We start from the raw sequence: 18,144 nt of genomic DNA on the forward strand, positions 1-18,144 counted from the left end.
GTGGTGCCGATTAACCTCCCCCACTCCCTTCCTACTGTGAGGCAGTACGTCACAGGGCACAGTGACCAGGGTGGTTGGAATAGTTATCGCCTTGCCCTGCCGCGGCATGGAAGCCGTCGCGTCTGTCATGTCGCGGGTACGGGCGCCGTGCGGTGGAAGTCTTTCTGCTCAGGCGGAGTGGGGTCCGGCGCCCGAGCCTGGACGGGGTCGGGCGAGTCGGAACTTGCGTCCGAGGCCCTGAGGGGTCGGGCGAGTCGGAACTTGCGTCCGAGGCCCTGAGGGGTCGGGCGAGTCGGAACTTGCGTCCGAGGCCCTGATGATTGCGGTTAGTATGTTTCTTTGCGTTTTTTATTGCTCTGATTTGGGTATCCCTTATTATGGTACCATATATATATATATATATATATATATATATATATATATATATATATATATATATATATATATGCTAGGGGCCATGGCCCCCTCTAATAATCCAAACTTTTTATAATATATATAGTGTTTAATAGTCTATGTTTATATTAAAAGGTATAATAAATAAATTCTTGTTATATATGTATACTAATATCCTCTAGACAATTAAAATTGAAATAATACAACTACAATAAATACTTTGATTTATACAAATTTATTTGTCTACTATATTCAAACATATATCTATTGAAATTTTGGTTCTATTAGAATACTTGTGTAACATTATAGATTTAGACACTCACAAACTTATTGATATTTTACTGAACGTACTGACTAGCATTTATAATTCAATGATCACCTTTTTTTATTATGAATCACATTATAGATGTAGGCGTTCACGCATACTCACTTTTACAAACGAACACATATTCTACTTCACTATGAGCACTTTTGAAATACAGATTTTAGATTCACGAGTCAACAAATGCACCGCGTTAACGTTGTCAACAAGTGGTCACCTACCACGGGAATGAACAATTTTAAAATATCAAGCCGATAGGTTTTAATATTCATTAGTCATCATGTGCGCCCCAATGTTGAAAGTCACGGTCATCTACCACGGGAAAAAATAGTCAACATGCTAAATCATAAAATACTAGACTAAATTTAGAAAAATAGAGCACTTTTTGAAATAGAGCTTAACCTCGGAAAAATCTAATCAATTAAGCTACCCTAAGTTTTCATATCTTGGAACTCTTTGACCGGCCCCCTTTATGCCGCCAATTCCTTTTGTTTTTTAATTACATTATTATTGATTTTGGAGCAGTTTGATTGATTGGGTTTTCTTCAGCACCGTGCTGTGCAATAGCAGCTTTTTCATGCATGCATTATCAATTTGCTCCATGCATGGTAATAAATTGTTTATATATATACTTGCATGCGGCAAACGGGATTATTGGAGTATTATATCGCCATGGATGATGGATATATAGATGGGATGGGATGGGATGGGAGCTTGCTCCGATCCGCGCTTGCATGCGGCAAACCAAGAACACGTGTACTGATGGGAGAGTTTCCGATCTTGACTCTAGAGTCAATGATGATGGGTGGGAGCGATCGAGCGGAAACAAGAAGAACAGGCATGTGGATGCTTGCCGGAACGAGCCGGTCGAGGAGCCACCAGGTGCCAGTGCCGGCTAGAGAGTGCAGAGTGCGAGTGCGAGAGAGGTACACGACGGTCGTTATATATGCTACTGCTGCTACGCGACTGGTTGTTATATATTATTAATTAGGTTGGAGAACTAGGGTTACACACAATACATTACCTCATCATTCTCCTTTTTTGTTAGTAAAGCTGTGTGTGTGGGGGGGGGGCGTTGTCCCCAACTAAGGCCTTGTTTAGATACACCCAAAAACCCAAAATTTTATAAGATTCCTTGTCACATCAAATCTTGCGGCACATACATGGAACATTAAATATAGATAAAAAAGATAACTAATTGTACAGTTTACCTTTAAATCACGAGACGAATCTTTAAGTCTAGTTGCTCCATGATCAGATAATGTTTGTCAAATAAAAACGAAAGTGATACAGTGTCAAAATCCAAAAAAAATTTGGATCTAAACAAGGCCTAACTATAATGACGTTTGAAGAGTAGATATATATACTACAGCAGCTCGTCGTCGGACAGCTAGCTGCAGTGCAGAAACAGGAGGGATTTCATTTTCCACAGTTAGCTGCAGTCCAGAAAACTGATGGTTGGCATTTTAGTCTTGCAAGTCTCCGAGTTGGTGGGTATACCAATCTGGTGTAAGGAGAAAAAGGGATGAAACATACAAATGGCTGGGGGTGCCAAATTAAAGCGTGATCCGCCGACAACGACAAGTCCGTTGCGATTGCGACTTTAATTTCTCAAGAAAAAATGTGGTCATGCATTGAGGAACAGCTAGCTAGCTGGCTGCTGGATTTGGGCCTTGTCTAGTTCCGAAAAAATTTCGGATTTCGATACTGTAACATTTTCGTTTGTTTGTGGTAAATATTGTCTAATTATAGACTAACTAGGATCAAAAGATTCGTCTCGTGATTTACAGGCAAACTGTGTAATTAGTTTTTATTTTCGTCTATATATAAAATTTTATGCATGTGGCACAAGATTCGATATGACGGAGAATCTTGAAAACCTTTTGGGTTTTGGGGTGAACTAAACAAGACCTTGATAGGATTTGATAGAGAGATACCCTGCCTGTTTTCATCGCAGCTGAACTACGGCCTTGTTTAGATGCGAAAAGATTTTGGATTTCGCTACTGTAGCAATTTCGTTTGTTTGTGGCAAATATTATCTAATTATAGACTAACTAGGATTAAAAGATTTGACTTGTGATTTATAGTTAAACTGTGCAATTAATTTTTATTTTCGTCTATATTTAATGCTTCATGCATGTACCAAAGATTCGATGTGACAGAAATTTTAAAAACTTTTTGGTTTTTGGGTGAACTAAACAAGGCCTACAGAGGAGATCGAGCCAATGGGAGCTAGCAGCTAGGCTACAGAAGAGAAGAGAGGAGAGGAGAGGAGAGGAGAGGAGGACGTACGTCCGTCCTCCTCTCCTCTCCTCTGTAGTCTAGCTGCTAGCTCCCATTGCCTCGATCTCCTCTGTATACCACTGCCGGTTCTGGGAGGACACGCACTGATCGGAGGTTCTTTTTTCAGCGCTTGCGAGGTCTCAATACAGTAGATACCAGCAATAAATGCATGCGCAGGCCGATATCAGCTGAACCGAGATCGGAGGCCGACTCCGGCCGGGAATCGACAAAATATATATTTTAACTTTTAAGACTATTCATTCATCTTACCTCTGATTCTATTATAAACAATTTTGAACACGATTTTGTCTTTTCTTTTTTATTTATTTTTGACATAATCTTTGAAAAATCATAGTAATTCACAGAAAAAAAATCACAAAATAGAAAATCTATTTCTTTTTAGACTCCACATGAGTAGGCCACAAAGTAGATATATAATATGAGATGCTTTTATAAAAAGTTTTTGTTATGACTTTAAATCTATGTTTTCTATAATTAATTATAATAATTCATAGTTGTAGTTTTTATGATCCAATTAGGACGAAAATTTTATAGTAGGCTAGCTATTCTATGATTGAACTGTAATAAAAATTTTATATTCATTGGATCATGTATAGCTTCGTTATTGATTTATTTATATTTAACAAGTCTAAACCTAAATAAAATGTATAACTAAGTTATACATGATCCAATGAGTATAAAATTTTTACTACAGTTTAAATATACAATAATTAGCCTACCCTAAAAATCTCACCGTAATTGGACCAGAGAAACTGCAACTATGAATTATTCTATTTAATTATAGAAAAGTATAGATATAAATCTACAATAAAAACTTTGTACTAGAGCATGCCATATTATATATTGTTGTGTAGATCTCTTCATGTGGAGTCTAACAAAATTAGATTTGCCATTTTATGATTTTTTTTGTAATTTACTATGATTTTTAAAGATTAAGTCAAAATAAATAAATAAAAAGAAAAAGGCAAAACCACCTCAAAACCATTTAAAATAGGGCCCGAGAGGTAAGATGAATAGTTTTAAAAGTTGAGAGAGGTATTTTGTTTGGTTTTAGAATTCAGAGAAGAAAAACGAGCTTTCACGAAAGTTGACGGGAGATAACGTGGACTTTTTTCAAGTAAGTACTAGTATAAACAAGCCCATCAAAAGGCCCAATCAAATCAACCTCTACCATACATGATTTTACAACCCTAGAGAAGATACAATAATTCTAAGTACAATGATGTGTTTGATCAGATGAAACTGTGTACTCAATGGCATGTATAATAATAATGCATATTGAAGAAGACCTGCAAAGTAGACTTGGTTACCTAAAGTGCCATGTCAGCCACACAGATCTATAGGCATGAGACTAAATTAAAGTGTGTTCTATGAGAATGACATTGCTAAGTGCCTCGTACAAGAAATTCATTTCTCATTCAAACGGATGCACAGACAAAAAAAGGCTCTGTCTACTCATATGTCACATGCAATATGCCAAACATTCACCCATGTGACCAAAGACCAAAATTCACACAAATTTTCAAACCAACAGGAATTGGGTGAAATTTAAACAGCTCTCACCCAAATTTCAGAAACCATAAGATGCAGATCTAAGGGACCAGAAAAATAACAAAAGAAAAGATTTCAAATCTAAAATTTACAAATCATTTCTATGTATGGAAAATTAGAGGATAAATAAATTTTAACAGAAATACAAAACAGCTTTCAAAACTAAAAATTACAAGTCATTTCTATGTAAGGAAAGTTATAGGATTAACAAATTTTAATAGAAATACATACAAATTTCAACTCAAAAGTTTCATGGTTTAATTTGCCACATATCCAGAAGAAGATGCTAGAAGAAACGAAGTGATCGATCGAGGGCATGCAGGCATGAAATTAAAGCGCCAATGGCGTCATGGGTGGCCGCAATGGCAGAACCCAAAGCTAGCTGGTTGTCAGTTTAGTTTCAATAGAAATTTTATTAAAGTTCCATACACATTAAATATGTTAATAAAATTCTTCTATATAGTTTTCAAAACGTGGATATACTAAAAACCGGATCATAAAACTCGGCCTCACTATACCCGCACTCCCAGGGGCGAAGCTATGTATATGAGAGCGGGTGCAGATGCACCACCCAAAATTCGTGAAAACAATAGATTTTTGTAAAATTTCACCATATGTGCACCCGGTATAATATAAATCTATGCACCCACAAGACAAGTGCACCACCCTCTAATTTGCTCTAGCTTCGCCACTGCGCACTCCTCAGTGTCACGTCACGTCCGCACCAATGGAGAAACGCAGCGGGCCGGGAGAGGTTGGCGCATCATCCAGCAGGCAGGCCACGGACACGTCCCGATGTCAGGGAGCCAGATCCAACGGCGGACAATTCGAGTGAGAGGAGGACAAATTTCACCCTCAATGACCTGTTTGATGCAATACTGAAGAAGATCGACATGCATATATAATAATAATGGACTTGGTTACGTAAAGAACGTTATAGTCCATAACAGCCACCATTAATGATTGATACTTTGTGTGCATAAGGAACGAGGCCTTGTCAAAAACCAAAAACTTTTTAAGATTTCTCGTAACATCGAATCTTGTGTCTCATATGCATGAAGCATTAAATATAGATAAAAACAAAAACTAATTGCACAGTTTATTTGTAAATCGCGAGACAAATCTTTTAAGCCTAATTACTCCATAATTAAATAATGTTTATCAAATAAAAACGAAAGTGCTACCGTGTCAAAATCTAAAATCTTTTCGCATCTAAACAAGACCTGAACAAGCGCGCTATGCCTCTTTGCTGTGTGAAGGGACTTGCTTTTCTTTTCTTTTCTTTTATTTTCTTTTTTTTCTTGTTTCCTTCAACTGTTGGCTGTTGCACCACACATATATTATCCATGCATTCCTTCTCTAAAATCGCTAATCAAATATGTACATGTTAAAGCATCTCCAAGAGACTTTGCAAATGAATTTTGCATTTGTTGTTATTTGCAAAGTCCCAAACTCATTTGCAAAGTCTAAAAATAGTCCAACTCCAAAGGACTTTGCATTTAGACTTGGCAAACCCAAAGTGTGGACCCCATCTCTGAATTTTTTTTTCACCGATCGCGCCTACACGTTTTTTTCCTTCACGCCATTTTGACGTACGTCATGCGGGCCAGTCGCCGCCCAGGCCAGGTCGCCGCCAGTTGCCGCTCAGCCCAGGTCTTCGCGCCATTCGCCGCCCTGCCCAGGCCGCGTTCGTCGTTCGCGTCAGTTCGGCTCCGTCCACCTCCGAGGAAAAGTCCCCACGAGGGAAGGTCCACCTCTGTTCCTGCGCCATGGCCGACGTGGCCGCGTACGGCAGCTGGAGGGACGGCGGGCACGCGCGGTAGGGAGGGCGGGCGCGTGCGGTAGGGAGGGCGGACGGGCGTAGAGAAATCGCGCGGGGTGGGGGGCCGGGGGGACAGAGTCCGACGTGGAAGGCCGAAATTGTAGACGCAAAGTGGTGGGAAGGTTTGCATATATGCAAAGCCTTAACCTCTATTTGCAAAGTTAACCAAATTGCAAAACTTATTTGCAAAACCATTGGAGGGGTATTTTCTACTCTTTTTTACAAATAGGGCAATGCAAAGTTTGTTTGCAAAACCCTTGGAGATGCTCTTATATATGCGTATAGGCATGGGTGTAGCGAAGCACGCCCTAGCTAATATATATGTATAAACAACATATGCATCGCGTAGGACGGTCTGGAGTAGAGGCCGTCGTCACTCCTGCCACAGCCCTCTGCCTCCACTAGATCCGAGGCTAGAGGGAATAGGGATCTATCTCTCTAATAAGTTTTCTTCGATAGACTAAGTCCTATTAAGATTAGAGTCTCTCCATAAGGGCGGAGACAGAGGGCGCAAGGGCCTACCCCCCCCCCCCTAATCGTCCACTGGATGCATTAGGGTTCCTTAATCACCTTTAATTTAGGCTCACCCAAGGAGAAACGAAGAGGCACATTTACACTGTTTCATAAATGCAAATCTTTTCTAGTTCTAGACTCCTCTGCGGTTCCGCATAAGACTGATGGCATGCCTTGATTGAGATAGGTATGGTGCTAGTCACCAGATCCAACATCAAACAACCTCGTGGATGGGGAGAAAGGGCAATAGGAGGAGAGCGGCGACGGGCTCTAGGCTCCCGGCGGCATACATCGAGGCAACAGTAGGCTCTAGGCATTGGCGCCAGCTCCATTAGATCCGGTGAGAAGGAAGCGAATAGAGGTGCCCGGCTACACGAGGATGGAGGCGACGTTGGAGGAGCCACGCTAGGAGGCTGAGATGTCCTTATGAGCAATGAGAAGGCGCTTGGAGGAGGACGATAGGAGACAGGGAAGAGGTGGTTGAGCAGATTATAAATTTTTTAATGGTATAGGTCACATGTATAGAGTCAGGATATGTTTCTATATATACTAGCAAATTTTGACCAATTTAACATGTAAATTTACATCACAGTATAGGAACAAAATAGTTCCATACATTAAAGATGCTCTAAGATCTTAGGCATATGTGCTTTATATGTGAAAATAACTTAATTTATGTGAAATTCTATACATTGCCTACAAAACATCTATGTTCCAAAGGAGTCAAATTTTCTAGATACATAACACTTTTCTAAGCACTTAGTCATATACTATGTCTAAATACATAATAATAACAATATATGTATAAAAATCAAAACATTGTAGTTTAAAACGGAGGAAGTAGTCCATCATAAATTTTAGACACGGCCCAGCGTGTCACATATCATCGTTCACAACGATGACACCATTACCGTTATTTCCTGCTCCATCAATGCGTCTTTGACCAAATTTAAGAGTAAGAGCATGCTGGTTGCGCACCAGAACCCGCCATGCCATAACTAGGAGCGACCACAAAACTATTTCTAAGTTATAGAGGAAAAAACGATGCCACTAGATCAAAATAGCGCAAAAGAACTGGGAAAAAAAGTCAACGGCCTGATGTTGCTTGGATGACAGTCCGACGAGCTTCCCAACAGAAAAACAATTCTCCTAGTTTCTTAATGATCCAAAATTAACTAGCATCCATGAACATCAACTGCTGGACGACGAAAACTTTCTGGTCCCTACTTGGCGAGAATATAGCACAATGCATTTACATTCTTACATGAGGATATTCAATGAGGTCAGGGAAGGATTAGACGTGGATTGTTGGCTAGATCAGGGGGTGAAACTGTCAGCGTCACGCGTCTCCTCTATTTTCCATGTTCCTCCACTTGACCCTCAGGTCACATGGGAGGCGTGTCCTGTGAAACACGTTTCTGCCGTGTTCCAGTATCTGAACCCACGGAATAGGCCCGTTGTCCCGTGGGGTGAATTTTTTCATTGCTTCCTGGATCAGCACAATGAAAAGTAAATATCTAGTACGAGCGAGCAAATCAAATAGAAACCCGCAACAAAAGAATCATTACCCTTAGAGCTGCTTCTTCCTTTACTGTCCAATAAAGCTTGGGGTCGCCTTCCAGTCAGCACAATAGGATTCGAACTGCCACATGGACATGCTCAGTTATTGGAAGAAAGTACACAAAATAAAATGGTGCCTTTTTTTACGTAAGTAAAATGGTACATTTTCATATACATATTTTTTCATCAATATAAACAGATCACTGAAAAATGACAATAAAACTGTTCTAAAGGTGCTATTGTTCAGTACTTTATTAAACAATTATTGACACCCAACAGAGGGTAGCAGATGTGCCGATTCATCACTCCATAAGTAGTAAGTGAACAAAATGCATTGGCTATATCATCCCCCTGTGCAAACTAACTTCAGTAGCCTAAACAAAACTTCACAAAAATGATTGACCTCACAAAAACTCCTCGTTTACTACATTAGCGTGAATAGTCGAATCATAGTAACTCATGTAGATAGTGTCACGAATGTGAAATCACTCACGAAGACATTATGAATTTATGATGATGTTATCATTATGAATTTACGATAACGTTATGAATTTATGATGATATCATATCATTATGAATTTATGATGACGTTATATAATGTCATATCAGAAACATTTTAAGACATTCAAGTTGAAGCAATCTAAAAGTGAAGCAGTAGAATGTTACTCATGCCATTCAAGGAGGGTGAACTAAGAATGCCAAATAGCGGAACTAATGGTTTAAGCAAACGCCCATGGCAGAGCCTTATCTACAAGAGGTTTATTTATCGCACATCCAAATCAGCGGGCTTAATGTCATTTGATTTTAAACTAATAGAGTCGTTCTTGAAAAAGAAAGAACTTTTTGCATTATGCAAACTGCAGTAAGTGTGCATACAAGTAGGGAAAGAAGTGCTAGCATCATTCAAAAACTTACTAACGCTTGGGTGCGTATGCATAATTCCGTTTCCTTGATGGTAAAGGCTCGTGTTGATCCTTCTGCCCAAACGCTTTTGTAGAATTACTTGATACTGTTGCTTCCCTCTCTTGTAGTCTTGCTCTGTGATGCTTAATAGTATGCCAAGGGGGTGATGATGGCTTGCCAGAGTCACTTGAAGATGTAAATTCTATTTCATCAGAGTCTTTAGATTGGTGATGAGAATGTGTGGGGCCATCCTCTTTGTCAGTCTCAACTTCTGGATTTGCAGCAGGACTGCATCTGTTCTGAGATGAACTTCCCTCATGAGCCTCTGTGTTTTCCAAATGGTCTTGTTCTGCATCCTGAAGTTGATTGCTTTTGTCCTGGAGCACAGAAGCATTCATGGGTGCCACATCAGAATTCCCAACAGAAGATGCCTTTTCAATGACTACCTCATTACAAGCATCACTTGTAACATTTATTTTCTGTTTCTTCCGCTGCCGATTAGACTCTTCAACCTCATGAGCAAGGTCATCAACTGTGGTTTCACTAACGCTATTTTGTTGCTCGTGTTGCTTGAGCAATTGCTCTGCACCAACGAAAGCAGCTAGGCTCTTCCTAGCTTCAATATATGTTTTCTTTGCTTTTTTGTACTCTTCAGTGGCTTTAGCACAGATGCATACTGGGCAATATAACTGTCTAGGGTCTTCAAATGTCAATGATGAAGCAAAACAGCTTTCATGAGCAGATAACAAGCAACTGCTACATTGAAGCAGCTGGCCACCTTTTCCACATTTTATGCATAAATTTTGTTCTGGTGAGACCCTGAGGGAATCATTGGCTTCTTGATCCTGGCTGCATAATGGAATTTTGCCACTCATTGACAGCAGACAAGCAGCAGCAAATCCACTGATACTATTATCTGAGGAATGGGCATGTGATGTTACTGCCACAGTTTTCCGAATGGTTTCCTTGTTTGAATCTTGTCTTGCTGTTTTTTTGTATCCATCCTGACAAGAGATTGAAACAGATATATTGAAACTACGTTTCTGGATGTCATCTGTGCTCTTTCCAATGTTCTGATCAGATAAACAGTGGGCTTCTGAAATCTTATCATGCAAGGTTAGTTTGCAGCTATGAGACTCTGGAGCACCCTGCACATTCAGACCACCACAGACGACCTTGTTCTTTCCCAACATGGTAGCATCATCATGCAGAGTGTGTTTGTTTTTGTCGGCACAACTAACTTTCAGTTGAGACTTGTCACAGTACTGCTCTTCAAAAATTGCAGGATGCTCAGTAGAATTGCCCGATGGATAGTTGGTTTTAGATCTGTCTTCTTGCATAGCACCATTGCAGCTTACAGAGGGTATAGCGCTAGTAGCTCGCAGAGTTGATTCCTCATGAATGGAATACTTTTCAACAGGCTGAATGCTGGCGGTGCCATCCAGGTCTTGGTATACCTGCTGACCACTGTCATGCTGCAGATGATTGAGGTGAGTTTTGCAGCTATGCGGCTGTTGAACCATTGTTGTATCCTCTGTAGCAATAGGCTCCGGCAAGTTGCTTGCTTCAGATGTATTGGTTGGTAAAACATCACAGCTTCTGTCAAAAGCTGGAGTCATCGTAGCCTGCAAGGTTTTGCTTTCATGTCTGGAATCCTTCGATGATTGGTAACTGATGCCATCATCATTTGGTTTCTTTATCACATTATTATAATCTGATGGATTTGGTGATTTTCCTTTACAAGGTTGTGCTTGAACCACAGTAGTTTCATCTACCATACTCTTCTTTGATAAAGGTTCTGCAATGTTTCCCTGCAAAGTCGCATTGCAGCTAGTAGAAGAACCTGACATGTTGCTGTCCACATTAGAAGGATCCTTTTCTGAAGCCCTTGTGCCAACACTAGCAGCATTTATAGCATATTCCCATGGTTGATTGTAGACCCTTCTGTCTGTTTCAAGTGGCTTATCAAGATCAACAGTTGATTCGATTGGACACTGCTTGAAATTACCTTTTTCAAGGTTGATGACTAAATTTGTTAAATTCCCAGGATGAAGCTCAGTACTGGCAATAGGGGGAGGTGTATCAATATTTGAGTTAAGATGGTGGACACTGCATAAGGACTGATGATTGCCATGTTTCTTAATACCATTCTGCTCCACTGATGATGGTGCAGCCTTAGATTGGATCTCTGGGTCCACTTCTCCAAGCTGCATATAAAACAACAGCTTGGTAATATTTTGGATTTTTGGGGAGACCTCCAATTTTTCATTTTGAAAATACCTTTGAAACTTACCAATTCCAAAGAAGATTCTGGTAGTGTAGGTTTCTTGATACAAATAAAGTTTTGAATATCTTGTCTAAAAGGCAGAATTATATCCTTATCTAGAATTCCAGAGCTTCCAACCTGCAAATTTTACACTCTAAGTAACATATACCTTGAATCTGGAAACTGGGAATGACTTCATGACAACCAAATTGCAAAATGTCTTAGTTTTGGAAGACACCAAACAAAATTAAAAAATACTTGACGATTGTTTCACAAATGATAAGCCAAGCTACACTTGAATCACAAAGAAGCATCAATAAACACTAGCCAGTAACCGCATACTTGTAAATTTTCCACAGTAGGTATACATGACTTCTTAGGGCATCCCCAACAGTGCCACTTCAGCTAGCTCATAGGAATTCATGTCATCACTTTTCTGATGTGAAAGAGAGAGAAGATGAGAGAGAGAAGAAACTATCTCTTATCTCAACATCTATCTCGCTCAGAAAAAGAGGTAGTTTGTGGCCACTCATAAAGAATGAGAGAGGGAAGAGAGAAGATTAGAATAAAAAATCATTTATATGTGGGGTTCACATAATGAAGTGGCAATGACATGGCATGAATGAGCTAGATGGCTGTCTCATACTGTTGAGGAAGCCCTTATGCGATGAATGACAAATAAGATGATATCCCTATCTTTAGGCACTAAATAGAGCTTTTGAACAATTTCATGGTAAAGCAGTGCAGTAATTCTTTTTGAAAATCGGAATCATATATTTTTTCTCAAACTATGCATGAGAGCCGTGTGTCATTTCATTAATTAAGACGAAAAAGGTGAATAATAGAAGGGATAGATGCAGAATGCCTTCTCACCAACCCAACACATGCATGCCTAGCAAGGGATTAGCTAAAGACGCGTCACCAATCACTACAAACAACCACCACCAGAGGACTAAACGACCACGTCATGGAGACAAAATAAAATGAACGCCCCAACCAATACACGGCTGTCCGTCAGACCAGCTAACAATTCACTGAATGCACTTACACGCTGTCATCAGCTTTACATCCAAAGATGGCAGCAAGAGCTGCAAGATGGGCATCGGTGAACTTTGATGAAGTACACTCCACAAATTTAAATCTAACTCGCACTTTTGATGAAGTACACTCCACAATTTGAATATCATAATGATGAAGAAAATCAAAAAATGATTACACATCATATGATCACTCTTGAATCATCAATAAAATTACAAATTCAGTTACTTGTTGAAGATCTTTGAATCAGTTTAGCTGAAAATGGATATATAAATATATAGTCAATGTTAAAATGTGAATTTCAGTTTCCGTCATGGAATGAAAACGCAACAAATCTATCACAATTGTTTTTCTTTCAAACCATTGTGACAATGGCATTGGTCAACAAGAATAGCTTGTGATCATATACTCTGTCCAGATTATTAAGTTTAGAAAACAAAAATGACATCTATGCATTCTCTGATCCTCACTAAACACAGGCTTCCCAGTTTTAGTGAATTTCCCTGCTCTATCACAAAGTTTCTATCAATCACAAACCAGGACAGTTTCAACCAAAACAGAAACCAAGTGGCTACAACAAATAACCTTTGAATTGTTCCAAAAGTGACGGGGCAAATAAAATAATTAAAATTAACAGAAATGCAAGCTCCTCTCTTAATAAAATGGATAGACAAACCAGAAGTCATAAACACCCACAACGAAAATGCACATGGTTGCATAGGCACTAAATACCTGCCCGGTGAGCTCAGCCAGCAAGTCCTCGCAAGAGCGGACGGCGTCAACCCTAAGAATCTTGGAAGGTGGTGGCGCCACCGCAGCACCACCTTCGTCGGCATCGGCGAAGGTTGCATGCTCCTCGAGGCACCGGAGCGCCACCCGCTCCCGCGAGGAATCTGGGGCGCCGATGAAGTGCTCAGGCGAGGCGCCCACCAGCGCTGGCGGAGCATCAGGAACCCTAGGTGAGTGAACGAAGGAGTGAAGGGGAACCGAGCGCGCGACACACGCGATCAAGGCTGGTAGCTTACCCTTTATTACGGCGAAATCGAAGGCCTGACCGGCAGCGAGGGTATCAGCGACCCAGAGGGCGGCGAGGCATTCCGCGGAGGAGGGGGACGGCATCCCGAACACCGGCGAACTTTGGGGGTGAATTGCAATGTGTACGCTCGTGATGGAGACGCTTCTCCCAGAAAATGAAACGACTGCCGAGTGCCGACCGATTTCCGAGCACATAACTCAAAGCAAACAGTCTTCTAATCTATATTAATAATAATATTATACTAGTATTATCTACTCAATTCATTCCAAATTATAAAACGTTTGATATTTTTGACACCAAATTTGACTATTCGCCTATTCAAAATTTTATACAAAATTTCAATTTTATTGTCATGGCTTGGTTTATTAATAAAAGTTCTATAAAAATGACTTAAATTTAACTTTGTTTGCACAATTTTTTGAACAAGACGAGTGGTCAAATTTGAGGTCAGAAAAGTCAAACGTCTTATGATTTAGGATGGTGGGAGTATATTCTACTTTTCAGAATATTTAAACATCTTGTTTGATTGTTTATCTTATTCAAATTTTTTATAAATAGTAATCATTTTATTATTATTATTATTATTATTATTATTATTATTATTATTATTATTGTTATTATTATTGTTATTATTATTGTTATTATTATTATTATTATTATTATTATTATTATTATTATTATTATTATTATTATTATTATTATTATTATTATTGTTATTATTGTTATTGTTATTGTTGTTGTTGTTGTTGTTGTTGTTGTTGTTGTTAGAGATATTTAATAATGACATATCTACCATATGCTATCTTAGACCTGGTTTACATAAAAAGGTTTTAAATTTTGACACTGTAATATTTTTGTTTGTATTAACTATAAACTCACTAAATTTAAAATTTTGTCTCGCAAATTACAGAAAAACTATGTAAGAGCAACTCTAACGGTTTTGCAATTGAGTTAGACATTCTTGTTTTTTGGGAAAAAAGGCAAAAGTTACTCTCCAATGGTTTGGCAATTGGCTTTGACAAAATTGTCAGCTTGGCAAATTGAGGATCAAACTGTACATATATGCAAAAATCCGTGAGGCTTGGCATTAGTGTTTTTTCGCGACGAAGAGACTCTTTCCGCGCGCGTATCCTTCTTCCGCACGCCTACTTCTCCCACGCGCCGCCGTCGGAGTTACCGCGTGATTGCTCCGTGGTGTCGCCATCTTCCATCGGAGTTCCAGTTGCCAGCTTGGTGGAGTCTCCAGCGACCTAGAATCCATCGGTGTTCTGCCTGCTAGTTAGCCTAGAAGGACTTGCTGGGCAGCTGGATGTAATCGTCGGCAACCAGGTGAAGGAAAACAAAAACCATACGAAACTGGCTGCGGTGCGCGAGGAAAAAAGCACGAGCAACAAGTGGATCCATAATTCTAACTTTGCAAAAGAATTATGGAAAACGGTTGGAGATTACCTCATTTTAGTTTTTCCATTTTTATTTGTGAGTTGGCGAACTCTATGTTTTGCTAAACAAAAAATGCAAAACCGTTGGAGTTGCTCTAATTATATTTTTAATTATATTTAATACTCCATGCATAAGTCATAAGATTCAATATAATAGAAAATTTTGGATTTTTTTTTGATAAGAAAAATTTTGGATTTTAAGTGAACTAACAAGGCATTATTCCTGGATACCAAAACGCACCCCTCCACGGTGCCACGTCGCCATTTACTGTGCGCGTGATTTTCTCACATCGCTCTCCCACCATTCCTTGCCCCACCAAAGCACGAGCAGCAGGCGAGCTTGCATTGCGTACGTAGCCCCTGGATATGATGGGGATGCAGGGTGTGGTGTGATGGGATGGGACCCGATCGACACGACCGTGTAGCGACGACGACAGACGACAGATGAAGCCGCCGCTTACTGTACGCCACTACCGGAATTGAAGCGGACATCCGTTGGCGACGACGACTCGTGGCGCGGTGGGGCAGGCGGCCAGGTCGCAGCGGTCGTCGGCGACTCCTCCCCACCACTGCGGACCGTAGACGTCGAAGTATCCGAGCGCGACGAAGGTGAGGACGGCCATGAAGGCGACTCCTGCGTCGAGCCCCGCGGCGAGCACGTAGTTGTGTCGCATCCACCAGGCCTTGTGGCGTCGGTAGACGACGTGGTTGAAGAGGAAGCCGACGAGCCCCCACATGAGGAAGTTGACGCTACGCGCGGGGAGCAGCCCGCTGGCGCCGGCGAAGACGAGCGGCAGGTTGACGGCGGCGAGCACGCGGTTGCGCGGGTAGGCGCGCTGGAGCAGCCACACGGGCAGCGGCGCCAGCAGCCCCACCAGGAACAGGTAGTTCATCTGCCAGTAGTTGCCCAGGCTGCCGAACATGCGCAGCGGTCCCACGACGCCCCAGATGATGGAGGCGTTGTAGAAGACGTCGTCGCCGGGGCACGTCCATGGGCTGCCGCGGGGCAGCCTCTCGACGTCGCAGATGTTCTCCACCGTGGTGAGCAGCCACCACGCGGTGGCGAAGTGCACCGTGGACGCCGTGACCGTGCCCGCGAGCTGCGCCAGGAACATGGACCTGGGCGGGATCTTCATGTAGTGGCCCAGCTTGAGGTCGGACAGCAACGCCAGCGCCTGGCCCATGCTGATGAAGCCGTACGTCTTGAACACCACGTTGGCCAGCGGCTTCCCCGGGTACAGGTAGCCGATGATGAGCTCCGTCACGACGTTGAGCCCCGGCTGCATGTTGGTGGTGGCGGAGATGACGCCGACGGGGAGCGTGAAGGCCAAGGCGATGGCGCAGGCCAGGAGGAGGCCCCAGTAGGGGAGCTGCAGCTGCCGCCCGAAGCCCTCGCAGGTGAAGAGCGACAGCGCAAGAACCACGGCGAGAAGGAGGTGGAACCACCACTGGGGGACGGCCTTGTAGTTGCGCCTCGTGATCCGGGTGTGCACGTCCACGTCGACGTCTTCTTCCGATGACGATTGCAACCACCACAGCTCCCATATCTCCTTCCCGTGGTAGAGCGCCACGTGCGACAGCGTCGACATGAGGCTCGCGAAGCCGATGCCGTAGTTGACGGCGAAGAGCACGCTGACGTTGATGCGGCTGTAGGCGTCGTAGCCGGCGAGGTCGAGCGTGAAGGTGTCCCGGTTGATGACGCGCCCGGTGTCGTAGGGCCTGCCGGCGTCGTCGTACACGTGCGGCGACATGAGCGGGAATCGCCGGGCGTTGTAGGTGTCGCTCCAGTAGAGCAGCGGCAGCGCCACGTAGGTGGTGAGCGCGAACCCGGCCATGACGTTGACGATGGTGAAGGCCGGCGACGCCAGCGGGTTGCCCAGGAAGCCGGCCACCGTGTTCCAGTCCAGGCCGAAGGAGCCGACGCCGAGGCCACCAAGGCCGGACCCGATCTGCTGCGCCGTCACCGAGTCCCTGTACACCCAGCAAAGCACCGACACCGTGCTCAGCGACGGGAACAGGTAGCTGGGGATGAGGTAGTAGGCGAAGCTGCAGATCATGACGATGATGAAGAACTGAAGACGCGTCACGCCGCCGCGGGGACGCTTCTCCTCCTCGTGCATGGCTCTGAAGAATGTCATTAATTAATTTTCATGTTCAGATTCAAATGTTCATATTCGAAAACAAGATGAAAGAAGAAATTAATTCACCTGAATAGCGTGACCTGCACAAGGTTCATTGGCCACCACATGTATGCGGAATCAACCAGGAACTTCCTGAAGAGGCCAGCCCATCCGTAGCCCAGCAGCTGGGTGGTCTGCGCCAGCAGCATGGCGGCGTACGGGTTGATCTGCCGCCGGTAGAACACCTTGACGATGGCGACGATGTTGAGGGCGTACACCCCGGATGCTCCGGCGCCGGCGAAGATGGTGATGAGGCAGTGCTCCTTGAGGCTGAAGGGGCCCGGGTTCAGGGAGAAAGACCACCACCTGCAGCCGCCGCCGCCGATGACACGCTCCGGCAGCGTCGACGCCATGAGGCGGCCGATGGGCAGCGACGCGATCTGCACCAGCACCGTGCCGATGCTTAGCTGCGACGACCTGTAGTTGAAGAACTCGTTGACGAAGGCGAGCAGCACGCAGGAGGACATCCCCAGCACCCATGTCCGGAACGTCAGGCACGGCTCCGATGGGTCGTCGGTGATGGGCACCGTGTTCCGGACCTCCTCGATCGGGTGCTCGTTCACCTCTTCCTTCTCCGAGTATTTCGCCGCGGCGGTCGTCATCGTCGTCGCGTCGGCCGGGGTAAGAGATAGCTAGCTAGCTAGGACGACGACCGGTCGTACGTCGGCCGGCCGGCTGGCCGCCCGCCGAGAATAATTCTGTGTCTCCGAATAGCACGCGCGCCTTGCATGCGTTGAGCGCCACGTCGATCTGTAGTATACGTCGGCTTGCTTTCCTACACCCAATCTTTTTTTCCCCAAAATAGGATGCTATATTT

The 18,144-nt window shown here is 43.0% G+C and overlaps 2 protein-coding genes across 2 annotated transcripts; both read right to left on the reverse strand.

The window, feature by feature from the left end:
- Nucleotides 7,731-13,870, reverse strand: LOC8056250. Its single transcript, XM_002454789.2, has 6 exons — nucleotides 13,698-13,870; nucleotides 13,405-13,607; nucleotides 11,662-11,772; nucleotides 9,381-11,575; nucleotides 8,474-8,547; nucleotides 7,731-8,394 (listed from the first exon to the last, which is right to left on the reverse strand). Exons 1-6 carry the CDS (start codon nucleotides 13,789-13,791, stop codon nucleotides 8,291-8,293), a joined length of 2,781 nt encoding a protein of 926 aa, XP_002454834.1. The 5' UTR covers nucleotides 13,792-13,870; the 3' UTR covers nucleotides 7,731-8,290.
- On the reverse strand, nucleotides 14,718-17,995 carry LOC8056251 (oligopeptide transporter 1). Its single transcript, XM_002454790.2, has 2 exons — nucleotides 17,355-17,995; nucleotides 14,718-17,271 (listed from the first exon to the last, which is right to left on the reverse strand). Exons 1-2 carry the CDS (start codon nucleotides 17,927-17,929, stop codon nucleotides 15,618-15,620), a joined length of 2,229 nt encoding a protein of 742 aa, XP_002454835.1. The 5' UTR covers nucleotides 17,930-17,995; the 3' UTR covers nucleotides 14,718-15,617.

The sequence above is a fragment of the Sorghum bicolor genome, chromosome 4 (genome assembly GCF_000003195.3).
Source record: "Sorghum bicolor cultivar BTx623 chromosome 4, Sorghum_bicolor_NCBIv3, whole genome shotgun sequence".
NCBI lineage: Eukaryota > Viridiplantae > Streptophyta > Magnoliopsida > Poales > Poaceae > Sorghum > Sorghum bicolor.